This window comes from Aquarana catesbeiana, linkage group LG08 (assembly GCF_042186555.1).
Source record: "Aquarana catesbeiana isolate 2022-GZ linkage group LG08, ASM4218655v1, whole genome shotgun sequence".
NCBI classification, from domain to species: Eukaryota; Metazoa; Chordata; class Amphibia; order Anura; family Ranidae; genus Aquarana; species Aquarana catesbeiana.
This window is the reverse complement of record NC_133331.1, coordinates 308,075,918-308,095,266: the sequence shown is the minus strand read 5'-3', so window position 1 is coordinate 308,095,266 and position 19,349 is coordinate 308,075,918. Positions and strand designations below refer to the sequence as shown.

Sequence of the window (19,349 nt, the reverse complement as noted above, 5' to 3'; positions counted from 1 at the left end):
TGTTAGGACACTGGTCATCACCACCTTTCCTGCCTCTCTAACAACCAGTAGGGTTGCCACCTCATCCCTTTAAACCTGAACACGTATTACACAGGTTCTGTGGCTGATTAAGGTGGTGATTAAACTCACTTGGTGCCTTATCTGCATTAAATTAGCCTCAGAACCCGTGTAATTCGTATGTGTTCGGGTTTAAAGGGGTGAGGTGGCAACCTGAAGTCTGACTGGGAATCTGTCACATTTAGCAGCAGAAGTATGTTGTAATACCAATGCTAAATATTTCACTTGCCCTCTGAATTAATACAATTTGGACTGAACTGGTCTGAACTCCAAGCTAATCCCTACTTACCACCACCTGCGGTTACAGAACAACATATTTAAAAGGGTGCTGGGAACATTCAATCTTGTACCTATGTTTTAATTTATTTAGTGTCACATAGTTATAGATTTTAATAAAAACAGTCAAAAAGTTTTCATTGTTGGAGTTCTAACTCTAAACTGATATCAAAGTATTGAAAAACAACGTACGCTGCATTTTTTATATTTCCCACAAGGTGGTGATCTCACTTAGTGGCGGTGGAGCGCACACACAAGAAGTGATGTTAGGTAAAAACAGGAAGTGATGTCACACATAAACAGGAAGTTCCGGGTGAAAGGTGAGTTGGGAGGAAGTAGAGAGGAGACCTTGCTGGAACTGAGGGCTGAGGAAGTAACAAGATATTGATAAGACTACAGCAGGCAGGTTAGTCTGCTGGAAAAAAGTCATTGGTGCTGATCTGCCCGCAGCCTGGGAACTCCGAGTCAGGAAACGGGCAGAGGAGGTCCGTGCAAACTTCTCATATCCCGGACTTTGTTTGTTTATGCTGCTCCCCTCCGGTAAGTGTTAGAGATCACTCTACGTCAGGAGGACAAACTTACTTAAAGCGGAGTTCCACCCAAAAGCGGAACTTCCGCTTTAAGGAGTCCTAACCCCCTGACATGCCACATTTGTAATGTCATTTTTTTGGGGGGGAGGGGAGTGGGTACCTAGTTTTAACAGGTACCCAGCTCCCACTACCGTTAGCCCCGCCTAGGCGACTCCTCCTCGCCCCCTCCCTCCCTGCAATCTTCTGGGACACGTCACAGGTCCCAGAAGATTGCCTGGCCATTCAGGACGGGGATAGCGGAGAAATCCCCACTGAGCAAGCAGATTCCGCTTAGCAGAGGTGCCCATGTGCAAGGGGCCTAAGGTGGCATGAGTTCCTGGATCTCCTATCACCCCCACCTTGCTGCACTGTCCTCTCCTATTGAGCCGCTGCCCATCACATCAAGTCTAGTACACATGGCCTGAACGCCGGGCAACATTGGCCGGTTCAATAAAAAACGTCCGCCATTCAGCCCGTGTGTATGGCAGCCAGTCCGACAGAAGCTGGCTATTCGGCATGCTGGAGAAAAAAGGCTCCTAAGTTTTCTGTCTGGCTCCTAGATTCCAAGCAAATTTGTTAAGCTGATCTATAGGAATTTTTGTTCCCTCTTCTTCTTCCCTCTTCTCCTTCTCTATTTCTCTCTTCTTCTTTCCTCTTCTTCTCTCTTTTTCTTCCCTCTTCTTCTCTCCTCCTCTCTTCTTCCCTCTTCTCTCTTCTCCTCTCTTCTTCCCTCTTCTCCTTCCCTCCTCTTCTTCCCTCTTCTCCTTCTCTCTTCTTCCCACTTCTCCTTCTTCCCACTTCTCCTTTTCTCTTCTTCCCACTTCTCCTTTTCTCTTCTTCCCACTTCTCCTTTTCTCTTCTTCCCACTTCTCCTTTTCTCTTCTTCCCTATTCTCCTTCTCTCTTCTCCCCTCTTCTCCTTCTCTCTTCTTCTTCCCTTTTCTTTCCTCTTCTCTTCCCCTCTTTTTCTCTCTTCTTCTTCTCTCCTCTCTCTTGTCCTTTCCTCTTATTTCCTCCTTCCCTCTTCTCCATCTCTCTTCTCCTTCCTTCTCCTCTCTTCTTTTCCTCTCTTCTCCTCTCTTCTGCTTCATCTCTCTTCTCCTCTCTTCTGCTTCATCTCTCTTCTCCTCTCTTCTGCTTCATCTCTCTTCTCCTCTCTTCTGCTTCATCTCTCTTCTCCTCTCTTCTGCTTCATCTCTCTTCTCCTCTCTTCTGCTTCATCTCTCTTCTCCTCTCTTCTGCTTCATCTCTCTTCTCCTCTCTTCTGCTTCATCTCTCTTCTCCTCTCTTCTCTTTGTTTCTCTTCTCCTCTCTTCTCTTTGTCTCTCTTCACTCTTCTCTCTTCTCACTCTCTCTTTTCATTCTCTCTGTCTCTTCTCTGTCTCTCTTCTCCTTCTTCTATCTTCTCCTTCGATCATAGTATTAGCATACGTACAATATAGACAAGGGCTGTACCGAACCTAATGTAAAAGTGGGCATCATTTTTTTAATAACGTACATACAGTAGGCCATTCAAATTTAATCTGCTGGTAAAGTAACTCTTCCTCTATAGGAATTATTCTATTTCTCTCTTCTCATTCTCTCTTCTTCTTCTTCTCTCTTCTTCTTCTCCCTTCTCCTTCTCTCTTCTTCTTCCCCCTTCTCTCTTCTTCTGCTCTCCTCTTCTTCTCTCCTCTCTCTTCTCCTTCCCTTTTCTTATCTCTTCCCCTTCCCACTTCTTATCTCTACCCCTTCCCTCTTCTTCTCTCTTCTCCTTCCCTCTTCTACTCTCTTCTCCTTCCCTCGTCTACTCTCTTCTCCTTCCCTCTTCTACTCTCTTCTCCTCCCCTCTTCTACTCTCTTCTTCTACTCTCTTCTCCTTCCCCCTTCTTTGTCTCTCTTCTCCCTCTCTCTTCTCCTTCCCTTTTCTTATCTCTTCCCCTTCCCACTTCTTATCTCTACCCCTTCCCTCTTCTTCTCTCTTCTCCTTCCCTCTTCTACTCTCTTCTCCTTCCCTCGTTTACTCTCTTCTCCTTCCCTCTTCTACTCTCTTCTCCTCCCCTCTTCTACTCTCTTCTTCTACTCTCTTCTCCTTCCCCCTTCTTTGTCTCTCTTCTCCCTCTCTCTTCTCCTCTTTTCTCCTTCTCTTTTCTCTGTCTCTCTTCTTCTTCTCTCTTATCCCTCTCTATTTTCCTTCTAACTGTTTCAATTCTCTGTCTCTCTTCTCTGTCTCTCTTCTCTGCCTCTCTTCCCTGCCTCTCTTCTCCGCCTCTCTCCTCTGTTTCTCTTCTCCATCTCTCTTCTTCTTCCATCTTCTCCTTCTGTCCACTCCTTCTGTCTTCTTCTGCCTTCTCCTCTGCCTTCTCCTTCTGTCTTCTTCCGTCTTCTCCTTCTCTCTTCTCCTCTCTTCTCCTTCTGTCTTCTCCTCTCGTCTCCTTCTCTCTTTTACTTCTCTTTTCTGCTTCTCTCTTCTCCTTCTATCTTCTTTTCTCTCTTCTCTGTTTCTCTTCTGCATCTCCTTCACTCTTCTATCTCGTCTTCTCCTTCTATCTTCTTTTTCTTCTCCTTCTATCTTCTTCATCTCGCTTCTCCGTCTCGCTTCTTCACCTCTCTTCTCCATCTCGCTTCTCCGTCTCGATTCTTCACCTCTCTTCTCCATCTCGCTTCTCCGTCTCGCTTCTCCATCTCTCTTGTTCATCTCGCTTCTCCGTCTCTCTTCCCTGTCTCTCTTCTCCGTCTCGCTTCTCCGTCTCGCTTCTCCGTCTCGCTTCTCCGTCTCGCTTCTCCGTCTCTCTTCTCCGTCTCTCTTCTCCGTCTCGCTTCTCCGTCTCTCTTCTCCGTCTCGCTTCTCCGTCTCTCTTCTCCGTCTCGCTTCTCCGTCTCTCTTCTCCGTCTCGCTTCTCCATCTCTCCTCCTCTCCATCTCTCCTCCTCTCCTCTCTTCTCCTTCTCTCTTCTCCTTCTCTCTTTTTCTTTCTTCTCCCTCTATCTTCTTTTTCTCTATTCACCTTCTCTCTTCTTCTCCTTCTTCTCTTTTCTCACTTCTTCCCTACTACTGAGGGCAGGTGAAAGTCCCTTGCACGGCTGGGACACTGGATTCACTAGGCTGTAGGTAGCACAATCCCAACTGATTGAAGTGCATGGAAACGCACAGAGGTAGGAAGGAGAACCACAGACTGGGAGTGCACAGGTGGTGGTACCAAGGCTGGCTGGGTATTATCCTGGTACAGAGGAGCAGGTAGAAGACTTGAGTACAGAGGGGGACATAGTGGTGAAGGAAGACTGGATGCTGGCAGGATTTCATTGGGGTCACTGTAGCAGGATACAGACTGGGGAACACAGTTGTCAGAGGAGCAGGCTCAGGGTCACATTCATAAGGTACAGGCAGGAGTACACAGGGGTCACAATGTTGGATTCAAGCTGGAGTACACAGGGATCAGTAGGCTGTAATGGCACTGAGGATTGCTGTGGTAAATGATACAATGCGCAAATGCACTAGGGAACACAGGGGGTCTGGCTGCTAGTGTGTGGATGTGTTCCCCCTCTGTGATCAGCTGTAGTGCCACAGGAAGCTGGCACCATGCAATATAGTCTATAACGATAGCTCCTGATGACATGACCATAGGGTTGCCACTCGTCCGGGATTCACCCAGACAGTCCAGGTTTTGAATCGTGTGTCCGGGTTTCAGACCATCTGAAACCCAGACACAGTATTCAGAATGGACTGTAGCCTTCCAAGTAACTGAATACCACAACCGCCGAGTGCATTGGCGTGCACATGGGCCCCAACCCCAGACAATGACAGGAGAGCAAAGAGGGCTTGATCTGCTCCTCCTCCTCCCGCTCCCCCACCTCTCTGTCCACCCACACTCCAATTCCCGGTGTTCTGTGCCTCAAGAAAGGGATGTATGGGCTGGAAGTTTGAAGCTCAGCAACCGATAGATACATGGTGGATGAAAGGTGTCAATGCCTGAGCCTTCATCCTCGGGTGAGTGAGCTCCCTATCCAATGTCTGTGACTGAAGTCTCCCCCCTCCCTCCCTTCTCTCTCCTGACTCCAAACGAGTGAGTACACTAAGGTAAGGGAGACTTAGATGTAAGGGGTGCCCTGTGGACGCTGATGTAAGGGGAGCTTTGGGAACCCTAATTTAAGGGGGAATGCAGGGAACTTTGATGTAAGTGGGAGGTTTGGTGAGCAGAAACCCCCTAACATCAGAGTTTCACTTTACACCAGAGTCCACAGTGTTCAACCTTTAAAATAAAGTTTTGCCGTACGCAGCTAAAGTGTTCGGGTTTGGCTTGAAGAAAAGGTGGCAACTCTAGATGAACAGAACGCTGAATATTCGGTAGTGCTGTGGTGGCAAAATGATCCACTGTAGCACAAGAAACTTTCTTGCGAGGACCATGTGGGACTTCCAATCCAGCAGTTGTTATCTAGTATAGGAAGCAGTCTGAGACTGAGGAGAATCATTATTCATCCTGAGACAGTGCAAATAATTCTCAGTTTACTATCTTTCTACAGAGAGAAGTGCCCTATATAAATCACATGACCATAGCAATGAAGAGGGATGGCAACCAAAGTCATGTGGGTGAGAGGATATTAGACCTCACCCTGGAGATCATCTACCTGCTGACCGGAGAGGTGAGGAGGATCCTGGGAGGTCACATAGCATCATTTTTATCTTCCGCAGTGATAATTGTTACTGAATCTCTTTGCACAGGATTATGAAGTAGTGAGGAAAACATCCGATGAGCCATGGACACCCAGCAGCCGTCATCACAGAACATCACCCACCACAGTGCCTCCACCTCACTGCCTGACAAAAGAGGTAACCAGTGCCAAGAAGATTCTAGAAATCACCAAGAAGATCATTGGTCTGCTGACAGGAGAGGTGAGCGGTGCTGGGAATTCTGGGACATTATCCAGTAACAGACAAGGGATGTGTCTGGATGGTGACTGTATCATTGTGTGTGTCAGGTTCCTATAAGGTGTCAGGATGTCACTGTCTATTTCTCCATGGAGGAGTGGGAGTATTTAGAAGGACACAAGGATCTCTACAAGGACGTCATGATGGAGAATCAGCCGCCCCTCACATCACCGGGTAAGAGGAGACCTTATTGTAAAGGAGAGAGCAGTACGGAGGGTCCACCTAGATCCCCCATCATCTGATAAACACATAGAAACAATGTATTCAGTCAGTGTGTGTGTTTCCTACAGATGGATCCAGTAATGGGAACCCACCAGAGAGATGTCCCCGTCCTCTGTATTCCCGGGATTCCACACAGGAAAATCACACCATCCCTCACCATCATCAGGTAGATGGATCTAGTAACAGAAACCCACCAGAGAGAAGTCCCCATCCTCTGTATTCCCAGGATTCCTCACAGGAAGATCCCACCTTCCCTGACCATCATCAGGTAGTATGAGAGTGAACACTTAAAAACATATTTCAAGCAGTTGGATGACATTCCTCTTGCTCCCTAATATAAATCTTGTTATATTATCTTTGGGGTTTAGGCTGTAGAGCTAAAAGACCTCAAAATTGAGATTAAAGAGGAAGAAGAAGAGATGTTGGTGAGTGGAGATCAGCAGTCTATAGAGGAGGGGGCATCTTCTCTACATATGGACACATGTAAGTAAAAAGCACTAAATGAAGAAAAAGTTTCCATTTTCAATTTAAATCTGGATAATCACTATGTATTTAAAGAGACATATATGCCTAGAGTTCATCAGTCCCCCTCAAAAAATCAACCCCCGCTTAAAAAAAAAAAAAAAAAACGAAAACAAAATGCTAATGTAACAAAGGAAGTCAGAAAACCCTCAAAAAATGTCTCAATTTGCTCCTACAAAGATAAAAGACTCGCTTCCTGTTCCCAAAAGAGAATCAGACAATTCCCTGAATCAACACATTACTATCATTTTTCCCCAAAAAATTTGTAACAATGTATATTTTTTGCAATTAGAAACAGATCTACTTATTTCTAAAGTAATATAGTGAATCATAGCTAACTATTACTGGTGAAAGACGATTCCATATTTTCACAGCCCTTACAGCAAAGAACTATTTTTGTATTTAGAAGTTTTACCTTTATTCTTGTAATTATGCAGAGTTTGTGTTGTCCTTGAGCAAGATAGAGAACTTCCCATCCTTCAAAAGGGAAATTGTTATAAGACTTTACTGTTGACCCTAAGAACATCATCGATGTACCTATTACAGTGCTCAATGTTCCAAACAAATGAGTTGCAGGTCTTTTACACCATATGAATCTCCATTCCCCTCTATAAGAATATATTTGTTATATTTTCCACACAACCAAAGGTTCCTAACAAATGAAGAGGAGATACTGTACACCATATGAAAGGTCCATTTCCATTCCTCAATAGCAAAGAACAGAGAGAAGCACATCGCTCCAGGCAAACTCAGGTGCAGGATGGATCACAGGTGCAGACCTCGGCTCACCACCGTGGAAGACGAACAAGACAAGGAATTGGTCGCACACTGGAACTCCAAATTATCTTGATGTCATCTTTATTGTCAAAAAAGGGTCAGACAGATACAGGCAATGGTAGACGTTTCACAAGCGATAGCTTGCTATCTGTCTGACCCTTTTTTGACAATAAAAATGACATTGAGATAATTTGGAGTTCCAGTGTGCAACCAATTCCTTGTCTTGTTCCATTCCACAATATATTGTCATGTTCTCAACAAATGAGGAGATAATACACACCATATGAAAGGTCCATCTCCATTCCTCAATATAACGTCATGTTCCCAACAAATGAGGTGGAGATACTGTACACCATATGAAAGGTCCATCTCCATTCCTCAATATAACGTCATGTTCCCAACAAATGAGGAGGAGATACTGTACACCATATGAAAGGTCCATCTCCATTCCTCAATATAACGTCATGTTCCCAACAAATGAGGAGGAGATACTGTACACCATATGAAAGGTCCATCTTCATTCCTCAATATAACGTCATGTTCCCAACAAATGAGGAGGAGATACTGTACACCATATGAAAGGTCCATCTTCATTCCTCAATATAACGTCATGTTCCCAACAAATGAGGAGGAGATACTGTACACCATATGAAAGGTCCATCTCCATTCCTCAATATAACGTCATGTTCCCAACAAATGAGGTGGAGATACTGTACACCATATGAAAGGTCCATCTCCATTCCTCAATATAACGTCATGTTCCCAACAAATGAGGAGGAGATACTGTACACCATATGAAAGGTCCATCTCCATTCCTCAATATAACGTCATGTTCCCAACAAATGAGGTGGAGATACTGTACACCATATGAAAGGTCCATCTCCATTCCTCAATATAACGTCATGTTCCCAACAAATGAGGAGGAGATACTGTACACCATATGAAAGGTCCATCTCCATTCCTCAATATAACGTCATGTTCCCAACAAATGAGGAGGAGATACTGTACACCATATGAAAGGTCCATCTCCATTCCTCAATATAACGTCATGTTCCCAACAAATGAGGAGGAGATACTGTACACCATATGAAAGGTCCATCTCCATTCCTCAATATAACGTCATGTTCCCAACAAATGAGGAGGAGATACTGTACACCATATGAAAGGTCCATCTCCATTCCTCAATATAACGTCATGTTCCCAACAAATGAGGAGGAGATACTGTACACCATAAGAAACTAAATATGACTAAATGGAAAATGTTCACCAATTTTGTTTTATTCCTTTACAACAGATGGATCCTATGTTCAGAATGGTAATAGCTCTGAGGAGCTTCTTATTTTATCTCGAGATTGTGATGCAGAAGACAATGGTATTGCACAATATTTTTCAGGACTAAATCCCATTACAGGAAACGCACATCACCGATTTTACCCCTTGGAGCAATCAATGGATACATCTAATCCTAAGGAATCTTCTTTGGGCCACATAGGAATTCACACAAAAGTGGGTTCATTGTCTTCCTTGGGGTGCAATAAATCCCACGCTGTATACAAAACACTTCTAAAAAAGGAGAGAAGTCACAAGAGTGAGTGTCCTTTCTCATGTTCAGAGTGCGGGAAATGTTTCAGTAGCAAAGAACAGCTTCATAAACATTGGAGAATTCACACGAGAGAGCGTCCTTTCTCGTGTTCAGAGTGTGGGAAATCTTTCATTTACAATAGGGAGCTCATCAATCACCAAAGAAGTCACACGGGTGAGCGTCCTTTCTCATGTTTAGAGTGCGGGAAATCTTACCTTCAAAAAGGAGATCTTCTTAAACACCAGAGAACTCACACAGGCTCTTTCCCTTTTACGTGTTCAGAGTGCGGGAAAAGTTTCAATAAGAAAGGGACGCTTCGTGAACACCAGAGAATTCACACGGGTGAGCGTCCTTTCTTGTGTCCAGAGTGTGGGAAGTCTTTCACTATGAAAGGAGACCTTGTTAAACACCAGAGAATTCACACGGGTGAGCGTCCTTTCGCATGTCTAGATTGCGGGAAATGTTTCACTATGAAAAAAGACCTGCTCAGGCACCAGAGAATTCACACGGGCGAGCGTCCTTTTTCATGTTCAGAGTGCGGGAAATGTTTTACACAAAAAGGAAGTCTAATCAGACATGAGAGAATTCACACTGGTGAGTGTCCGTATCCATGTTCAGAGTGCGGGAAATGTTTCATTAGGAAAGCAGAGCTTCTTAGGCATCAGAAAAGCCACAGGGATGAGCCTCCTATTTGACGCACAAAGTGTGGGAGATGTTCCACTAGGAAAGCATAGCTTCTTAAGCATCAGAAAAGCCACAAGGTAGAGCCTCCTATTTGATGTACAAAGTGCGGGAAATGTTTCATTAGGAAAGCAGAGCTTCTTAGGCACCAGAAAAGCCACAGGGTAGAGCCTCTACAGTCATGTTGGAACAGGAAGGGGCCATCCCCAAACTGTTCCCACAAAGTTGGGGGCATAAAATTTTCCAAAATGTCTTGGTATGCTGATGACTTAAGAGTTCCCTTCACTGGAACTAAGGGGCCAAGCCCAACCCCTGAAAAACAACTCCACACCATAATCCCCCCCTCCACCAAATGATTTGGACCAGTGCACAAAGCAAGGTCCATAAAGACATGGATGAGCGAGTTCGGGGTGGAGGAACTTGACTGGCCTGCACAGAGTCCTGACCTCAACCCCCGTAGACCACCTTTGGGATGAATTAGAGCGGAAACTGGGAGCCAGGCCTTCTCATCCAACATCAGTGCCTGACCTCACAAATGTGCTTCTGGAGGAATGGTCAAACATTCCCATAGACATGCTCCTAAACCTTGTGGACAGTCTTCCTAGAAATGTTGAAGCTGTTATAGCTGCAAAGGGTGGGCCAACTCAATATGGAACCCTACGGACTAAGACTGGGATGCCATTAAAGTTTATGTGCGTGTAAAGGCAGGTGTCCCAATATTTTTGACAAGAGTATATATTCTTACAAAAAAGGAACAACCGGGCAAATTGGACATCTCAGTTAAGGATGGAGCCTGGTGGGCTGAGTCACCTTCTGGAATCTTCTCTTTGGTGGAGCCTCCAGTGGTAAAATCTGCCTGCTATAGCTTGTCTCTCTTCTGGCCCACATTTGGGGTCTCCTTTCCTCATCATAATAAATAACTAGAAATCCAATGGTTGGGGGGGGGGGGGGGGCCTCATAATAGATATGGCAGGAATGACCCAGGAACTCAAACTCATTGGAGAACAATTGTTACTCCTCGAACCTCATTCTCTGGAGAAGATGGTGGAAACAACACAGCAGCCCTCAACGACCAAGGTGGGGAAATCATGGCAATACACGGGGCAACAGATGGGCAATCATGAAAGTACAAGGAAAACTCTTTCGATACGAGGGCAACAAAAAAGCAATGGCAACAGATCACAGCTATGACAAATACAAGGACATGCAATCGGTGTTTGGTCCTTTTCATAGGTTTCTATTGGCTGCAGAACATTCTTGTTCTTTTATGGGTCTAGCCAATGTATAATTCTTAATAAAAAAATGTAAACGTCAAAATTACTATTAAACTCAAACCTAGATTTTTTTTTTTTTGTGTGTTAAATTTGACATTGTGACTTTCTAAAATAAACAAGAAATCTAAAAGTTTCACAATATTCTGTTATGAATCTGCTTTCTTTTTCAAATGACGATAATTCTTAGTTGACGGGCGATGCAGGGAAAGTGGAGTCGTGAAGGTTGCGGGCAATGGAGAGGCAACGTATGGATGTGCATCAGCGGGAAGTGTGGACAGGTATCAGCTGGGACCATAGAGCAGGAACTATGGTCGGAATGAAGAATAACTCCAGATGGCTGCCCCCCTTCTTAAGCTCACATACAATGCAGCCCCTGCCCCCCCCCCCTTAAGCTCACGTACAATCCAGCCCCCTTCTTAAGCTCACGTACAATGCAACCCCCTGCCCTCTTCCTAAGCTCACATACAGTGCAGCCCCCCTGCCCCCTTTCTTGAGCTCACGTACAATGGATCCCCCTATCCTCCTTCTTGAGATCACATACAATGCAGCCCCCCTGCCCTCCTTCTTAAGCTCACGTACAATGCATCCCCCTGTCCTTCTTAAAGTGGAGTTCCACCCAAAAGTGGAACTTCCACTCATCAGATTCCTCCCCCCCTCCGGGGACACAGTTGGCACCTTTCAGGGGGGAGGGGGGTACAGATACCTGTATATTACAGGTATCTGTACCCACTTCCGGCGTAGATAGCCGCAGAATCTGCGGTTATTTACGCCACTTCCTGCTCCCTCCCCGCTGCCTGCTGGGAAACACATGGGTCCCAGAGGCAGCAGGGAGCATTCGTATTGCGCGGCGCGACTTGCGCATGCGCAGTAGGGAACCGGGAAGTGAAGCCGCACGGCTTCACTTCCTGATTCCCTTACCGAAGATGGAGGCGGCAGCACCCGAGGACGGAGAGACGCTTCGGCCTCGGGTGCCGACATCGCGGGCGCCCTGGACAGGTAAGTGTCCATGTTTTAAAAGTCAGCAGCTGCAGTATTTGTAGCTGCTGACTTTTAAAAAAAAAATTTTTCGGCGGCGCTCCGCTTTACGCTCACATACAATGCAGCCCCCCCTGCCCCCTTTCTTAAGCTCACATACAATGCAGCCCCCTGTCCTCCTTCTTAAGCTCACGTACAATGCAACCCCCTGCCCTCTTCCTAAGCTCATATACAATGTAGCCCCCTGCCCTCTTCCTAAGCTCATATACAATGTAGCCCCCTGCCCTCTTCCTAAGCTCATATACAATGTAGCCCCCTGCCCCCCTTCCTAAGCTCACATACAATGTAGCCCCCTGCCCCCCCCTTCCTAAGCTCACATACAATGCAGCCCCCCTGCCCCCTTTCTTAAGCTCACGTAAAATGAAGCCCCCTGCCCCGCCTCCTTCCTAAGCTCACATACAATGCAGCCCCCCTGCCCCCTTTCTTAAGCTCACGTACAATGAAGCCCCCTGCCCTCCTTCTTAAGCTTACATACAGTGGATCCCCCTATCCTTCTAAAGATCACATACAATGCAACCCTATTCCCCATTTCCTAAGCTCACATACAATGCAGCCCCCCTACCCTCCTTAAGCTCACGTACAATGCAGCCTGCTGCCATCCTTCTTAAGCTTACATACAATGCATCCCCCTGTCCTCCTTCTTAAGCTCACATACAATGCAACCCTCTTCCCCCCTTCCTAAGCTCACATACAATGCAGCCCCCTGTCCTCCTTCTAAAGTTCACGTACAATGCAGCCCCCTTCCCTCCTTCTTGAGCTCACATACAATGCAGCCCCATGTCCTTCTTAAGCTCACATACAATGCAGCCCCCCTACCCCCCTTCCTAAGCTCACATACAATGCAGCCCCTTGCCACCCTGACATACATATAATGCAGCCCCCCGCCCCCTCACACATTCAGATGCATGGCCAGGTAAGGGTCCGGTACAGGTTTTGGGGGGGAACCCTAGGTCGTTCCTTTTATTTTTTGTGTAGGATCCCTCTCCAGGATAGGGGACTGGTATGGATTTGAGGTGGGGGGCACATTTTTTGTTGATTTGTGTGGGAGTTCCACCAGTTCTGATCCAGTATCGGAGAAAACCAAATAAACAAAACAATCCTGACAATATTTTACATGTATACGTTTATACATTTCTCAATTCAAAATGAGACAACATTCCCATAGAACCTGTAATGAAGACATGGTGGACAGATGATGGGGCATTGATGAATTTTTAAACATTATTATACAGGATTTATATAGCGTCAACAGTTTGTGCAACATGAGGGCAGACAGAACAGTTACAATACAATTCGATACAGGAGGAATCAGAGGGCCCTGCCCGTTAGAGCTTACAATCTAAGAGGGAGGGTCAAGTGATACAAAAGGTAATAGCTGTGGGGGATTATTAGGATAGGCTTCTCTGAAGAGGAGGGTTTTCAGGGATCATCTAAAAGTGGACAGAGTAGTACATAGTTGGACAGTTTGGGGTAAGGAGTTTCATAGGATGGAAGAGGCTCTGGAGAAGCCCTGAGGGCAGGCATGGGAGGAGCTAGAGAGCAGGAGGTCTTGGGAGGAACAAAGAGAATTAATTGGTTGGTATTTTGAGATAAGGGTAGTCATGTAGGTGGGGGCTGAGTTGTGGGTGGCTTTGTAAGTTGTTAATATTTGAATCTCATTTGTTGAGTGAGCGGAAAGGGGTAGCAGACGCCGAGTGGTTGGTAAGGTGGATGAGTCTGGCAGCAGCATTCATGATGAGCTAAAGAGGGGGGGGTGGCCTATGTAGAGGTAAGCCAATAAGGAAGGAGTTGCAGTAGTCGAGGCAAGAGATGACCAGGGAGTGAATTAGAAGCTTTGTCGTGTCATTGGTTTAAAAGGGGCATATTCTGGAGATGTTGAGGTGGCAAGCTTTGGACAGTGATTGGATTTGGGGCCAAAAAGAGAGTTCAGAGTCCAGGATTACACCTACCACCTTGGCATGCGGGGACGGATTGATAGTTGTGTTATCAATCTTGACAGAGAAGTCAGGGGAAGAAGTATGCGGGGAGGAAATAATATGAGTTCAGCTTTGGATAGATTGAGTTTGAGGAAGTGGTGTGACATCCAGACTGATATGTCCATTAGAAAATTTGTGATGTGTAAGGAGACTGATATTGGGAGCTGAAGGGTAGAGAGATAGATTTGGGTGTCATCAGCATAGAAATGGTATTGGAAGCCATGGGAGGCTATCAGCTGACCCAGGGAGGAGGTGTAGATTGAGAATAGGAGAGGTCGAAGAACAGAACCTTGGGGGACCCCAACTGAGAAAGGGAGAGGTGAGGAGGATGTAAAGATGCAATGACACTGAAGATGTGGTGGGATAGGTAGGATGAGAACCAGAGAAGAACACAGTCACTGAAACCAAAGGAATGGAGTTTTTTTGAGGAGGGTGTGGTCAACTGTGTCAAAGGCAGCAGAGGGATCCAGAAGTAGGAGTACAGATTGTGACCATTGGTTTTAGCTGTTAGTAGTTTGTTTGTGAGTTTTTGGAAGCAGTTTCTGTGGAGTGTTGAGGGCGAAATCCAGACTGAAGGGGATCAAGAAGGTTACTCTTAGTGAGGTGGTCGCTCAGTCGGTTGTAGACTAGATGTTCAAGGAGTTTGGAGGAAACGGGGAGCAAGGAGATGGGGTGTAGGTTGTTAAGAATGGTAGGGTCCAGTGAGGGGCTTTTTAAGTTTGGGGTGACTAGTGCTTGTTTTAGAGAGTTGGGGAAGATGCCAGAAGAGAGGGAGAGATTGAAGATGAGACTTATGCCGTGTACACACGACCGGACTTTTCGACCGAACTGGCTTGACAGAACAAATCCGTCCATGTGTGAGCTTCATCAGACCTGCAGCGGACCTTTTCTGTCGAAAATCAGATGGACTTTAGATTTGGAACATGTTTCAAATCTTTCCGACGGATTCGAGTCCGGTCGAAAAATCCGTTCGTCTGTATGCTAGTCCGACGGACGAAAGACGACACTTGGGCAGCTATTGGCTACTGGCTATGAACTTCCTTATTCTAGTCCGGTCGTACATCATCACGTTCAAATCCATCGGACTTTGGTGTGATCGTGTGTAGGCGAGTCCGTTTCCTCAGAACTCCGTCGGAACTCCGTTGAAAGTCCGTCAAAAAGACCTTCGGAGTTCAGTCTGTCGAAAGTCCGGTCATGTGTAAGATAGAGCAAGGGGGTGACCATAGCATTTGTGAAGGAACAGGGTCCAAGGGGCAGATGGTTAGGTAGGTGTTAGAAAATACACAAAATACACATTGTAATACACAGTCAAATTATTTTCATTGCTTATTTAATCTTACATATTTATGAGAATTTTTCATACCTTTTTTATTGATTTTTTACTTTTTCGAGTAGACAACACAAAACATCATCTGTAGATACGTTAAAAAAAAAAAAACGCAATGCTGTCCATATTTTACATGGCACGCTTACACATTTAGGAGATATGGTGGGCAGATCATGGAGTATTTAGGTTTTTTTAATACACAATCAAATTATTTTCACTGCTTATTTAGTCTCACATATTTATGAAAACTTTTTAGAATTTTTTTAACTGATTTTTCTTACTTTTTCGAGTAGACAAAACAAGACATCATCTGTAGATATTTTTTAAAAAAAGACCAAAAAACAATGCTGTCCATATTTTACATGGGTACATTTCCACATTTAGAAGACATGGTGGGCAGATCATGGAATATTTGATAATTTTAATATGCAATCAAATTAATTTCATTGCTTCGGTTTTAACTTTGGTTCAAAATATGCAATACAATAGAAGGGCGCACCAAAAAGTTACTGTCACGGTATTGAAACACAATGTAGGCTGCAGTGTATGTATTCTCCACAAGATGGTGGCATGCAGAGACAGGAAGTGATGTCAGGCAAAACAGGAAGTGATGTCAGGTAAAGACAGGAAGTGATGTCAAGTATAAATAGGAAGTGATCTAAGCCGCAGACAAGAAGTTCCAGGCAAGAGGTGAGTTTGGAGGAAGTAGAGAGGAGACATTGCTGGATCTGGCAGCTGAAAAGGTGAAAACCATCTCATGGTGAGTACAAAAATCCCATTATTCCCTTGAACTCAATATATATTCGGAGCATCTTCTCCTTTGAGTCCGAGTGTTTTTTTTATCATTAGATGGATAAGGGTTAGAACCTCTGTCAGATTATTATTTGTCTGTGTCCCCAATGAGCTGATGCATCTTCACGTCCTTTTCTATTTGACGCTCATCATCCGGACAGGTAGTGAGGAAAAATCTCAACAGTCATGACACAGACAGAAGACTTTCTCATCTTAGTTTCTTACTCTTCTCCAGCCAGAGCGAACCTACTATAAAAGGATTTGGCTAGAGTTTAAGGGGACTCTCAGGTGTCAGAACCATGGAGGAACTCTGTGCAGACATTATTCATCTCATTAGAGTACAGATAATTCTTTGTTTATTATCCGCCTACAGAGAATATGACTGGAGATTACATGACCACATCAAGGAGGATGGAGGACCCGAGTCACATGAGTGAGAGGATATTGAACCTCACCCTGGAGATCATCCACCTGCTGACCGGAGAGGTGAGAAGGATTCTGGGAGGTCACATGACATCACTCTTGTATCAAATAATAAAACACAGACCTTACCGGAGAGGTGAAGAGGATTCTTGGAAGTCTGTAGTGATATTTGTTACTTTCTCTCTTTAAACAGGATTATAAAGTAGTGAAGAAAACATCTGGAGATCCATTAACACCCAGCAGCCATCTTCCCCTGACATCACCCATCACAGTGCCTCCACCTCACTGCTTGACATCAGAGGTAACCAGTACCAAGAAGATTCTAGAAGTCACCAACAAGATCATTGAGCTGCTGACAGGAGAGGTGAGCGGTGCCGGGAATTCTGGGACATTATCCAGTAACAGACAAGGGGTGTGTCTGGATGGTGACTGTGTCATTGTGTGTGTCAGGTTCCTATAAGGTGTCAGGATGTCACTGTCTATTTCTCCATGGAGGAGTGGGAGTATTTAGAAGGACACAAGGATCTCTACAAGGATGTCCTGATGGAGAATCAGCCGCCCCTCACATCTCCGGGTAAGAGGAGACTTTATTGTAAAGGAGAGAGCAGTACGGAGGGTCCACCTAGATCCCCCATCATCTGATAAACACATAGAAACAATGTATTCAGTCAGTGTGTGTGTTTCCTACAGATGGATCCAGTAATGGGAACCCACCAGAGAGATGTCCTCGTCCTCTGTATTCCCGGGATTCCACACAGGAAGATCACACCATCCCTCACCATCATCAGGTAGCTGGATCCAGTAACAAAATCCCACCAGAGAGATGTCCCCCTCCTCTGTATTCCACACAGGAAGATCACACCATCACACTTAAGGTTTACTAGAAAAATTATAAAGAATAATTGATACATTTTGAAGAAAATTATACATTTTGACGTGCTCATGTTTTCAGCGAATCTCATTTTTATTGAATACTCAGGGTATAAACCAGAGTGATTGGAAATATGCTGTTAAGGAAGAGATAATAGAGGAGGATGATGAGGTTGGTGAGATGGAGAATCTTTCAGAAGAAAAGAAAACACCCTTCAAGGTTGTCATGATGGAGCCATTCAGTGGTGCAAACTCACCAGAGAGCTGTCTCCATCCTCTGTATTCCTGGGATTCCACACAGGAAGATCACACCATCCCTCACCATCATCAGGTAGGCGGGTTTGAGTTTAGAGAACACCTAAAACTCCTAATTTATCTTGTCCACTTCAGGTCTCGTACTTCTATATTCTATTCTACGTCTATATAATCTTTTCCGGGCATATCTCCTATTTTTTACAATCCTCAAGTGATTAAACTATAAGACAACATTTTCCTATGTGTCCTATTATTGGCACCTTTTTTATTTCCAAATGATTTATTCTCTCATCTTTGTGGTCTAGGATGAAGAACTGACATACATCAAAGCTGAGATCAAAGAGGAAGAAGAAGAGTTGGTGGTGAGTGGAGATCCGCAGTCTATGGAGGAGGAATCTTCTCTACTTATGGACACAGGTGAGTAATAAACACTAAATGCAGAGACAATTTACATTTTTATTTTATTTATAAGTATACATTTTGTATTTAAAAGGCCCATCCATCTTGTTCAAGGCGAAGGAAAGGAAATGGGATAACTCCCCTGGATCAACATAGTACAATTTTGCAAAAAAATATTAGTAACCGTTTATAATTTTACATTTAGAAACATTATTCACTTGGTGATCTTGAACCATTTCTGGTGAAGGACTATCCCATTTTTACAGCAAAGGAAGTTATACTTTTATTCCTGTAATTACACACTGTCTGTGCTGCCCTTGTCCATGATAGAGAACTTTGCATCCTTCAGTGAGGAAATTGTTAAACGATTCAGCTGTTGATAGTAAGAACTGTCAGAAACCATGAAATCAGGCTGAGACAGAAGTACAGTTAAATCACACTTGTTTAATAATAAAAGTAAAAAGAACAAACGTAGTCAAAACATAGCCAAAGTTCAGTAACCGGAACGGATAGTCAGCCAAGCCAGAAGTCAGGGATCAATGTAGTGGAACAGCAAGCAGGATCTGGAGCCAGAAGGGATTTCAGCAAAGCCAGTCTTTAAACAGGAACGCAGGCAATAGTTTCTTGTGATGTGACCAAGGCGAAGGCAGAGCTCCCTCCCCTGGTCCATAAAAGACATGGATGAGCGAGTTTGGGGTGGAGGAACTTGACTGGCCTGCAGGGTTTGGGTTTTTGGATTTGGGTTTTCAGGGGCTGGGTTTGGCCCCTTAGTTCCAGTAAAGGGAACTCTTAAGGCGTCAGCATACCAAGACATTTTGGACAACTTCATGCTCCCAACTTTGTGGGAACAGTTTGGGGATGGCCCCTTCCTGTTCCAACATGACTGCCCACCAGTGCACAAAGCAAGGTCCATAAAGACATAGATGAGTGAGTTTGGAGTGGAGGAACTTGACTGGCCTGCACAGAGTCCTGACCTCAACCCGATAGAACACCTTTGGGATGAATTTAGAGTGGAGACTGCGAGCCAGGCCTTCTCGTCCAACATCAGTGCCTGACCTCACAAATGCGCTACTGGAAGAATGGTCATACATTCCCATAGACACACTCCTAAACCTTGAGGACAGCCTTCCCAGAAGAGTTGAAGCTGTTATAGCAGCAAAGGGTGGGCCAACTCAATATTGAACCCTACGGACTAATGCCCCGTACACACGGTCGGATTTTCCGACGGAAAATGTGTGATAGGACCTTGTTGTCGGAAATTCCGACCGTGTGTGGGCTCCATCACACATTTTCCATCGGATTTTCCGACACACAAAGTTTGAGAGCAGGATATAAAATTTTCCGACAACAAAATCCGTTGTTGGAAATTCCGATCGTGTGTACACAAATCCGACGGACAAAGTGACAC

At 44.9% G+C, this 19,349-nt stretch overlaps 2 protein-coding genes across 4 annotated transcripts in view; both read left to right on the top strand.

The window, feature by feature from the left end:
- LOC141106918 (uncharacterized) overlaps positions 1 to 19,349 on the top strand; it is a 118,330-nt gene that overhangs the window by 50,957 nt on the left and 48,024 nt on the right. Inside the window, 6 exon segments of the mRNA XM_073597848.1 lie at positions 16,355 to 16,480; positions 16,611 to 16,781; positions 16,868 to 16,991; positions 17,108 to 17,292; positions 17,397 to 17,618; positions 17,848 to 17,959. Of these exon segments, the coding sequence (XP_073453949.1) occupies positions 16,355 to 16,480; positions 16,611 to 16,781; positions 16,868 to 16,991; positions 17,108 to 17,292; positions 17,397 to 17,618; positions 17,848 to 17,959 (940 nt within the window).
- LOC141105118 (uncharacterized) lies at positions 625 to 10,968 on the top strand. 3 transcript variants are annotated; one of them, XM_073594985.1, is made up of 7 exons: positions 625 to 653; positions 5,401 to 5,520; positions 5,600 to 5,770; positions 5,857 to 5,980; positions 6,097 to 6,296; positions 6,397 to 6,511; positions 8,622 to 10,968. In XM_073594985.1, exons 2-7 carry the CDS (start codon positions 5,425 to 5,427, stop codon positions 9,602 to 9,604), a joined length of 1,689 nt encoding a protein of 562 aa, XP_073451086.1. In that variant the 5' UTR covers positions 625 to 653; positions 5,401 to 5,424; the 3' UTR covers positions 9,605 to 10,968. The 3 variants fall into 3 exon arrangements, with proteins under 3 accessions (XP_073451086.1, XP_073451085.1, XP_073451087.1); XM_073594984.1 differs by having other exon boundaries at positions 645 to 739; positions 8,622 to 10,967; XM_073594986.1 differs by lacking the exon at positions 625 to 653 and adding an exon at positions 826 to 873.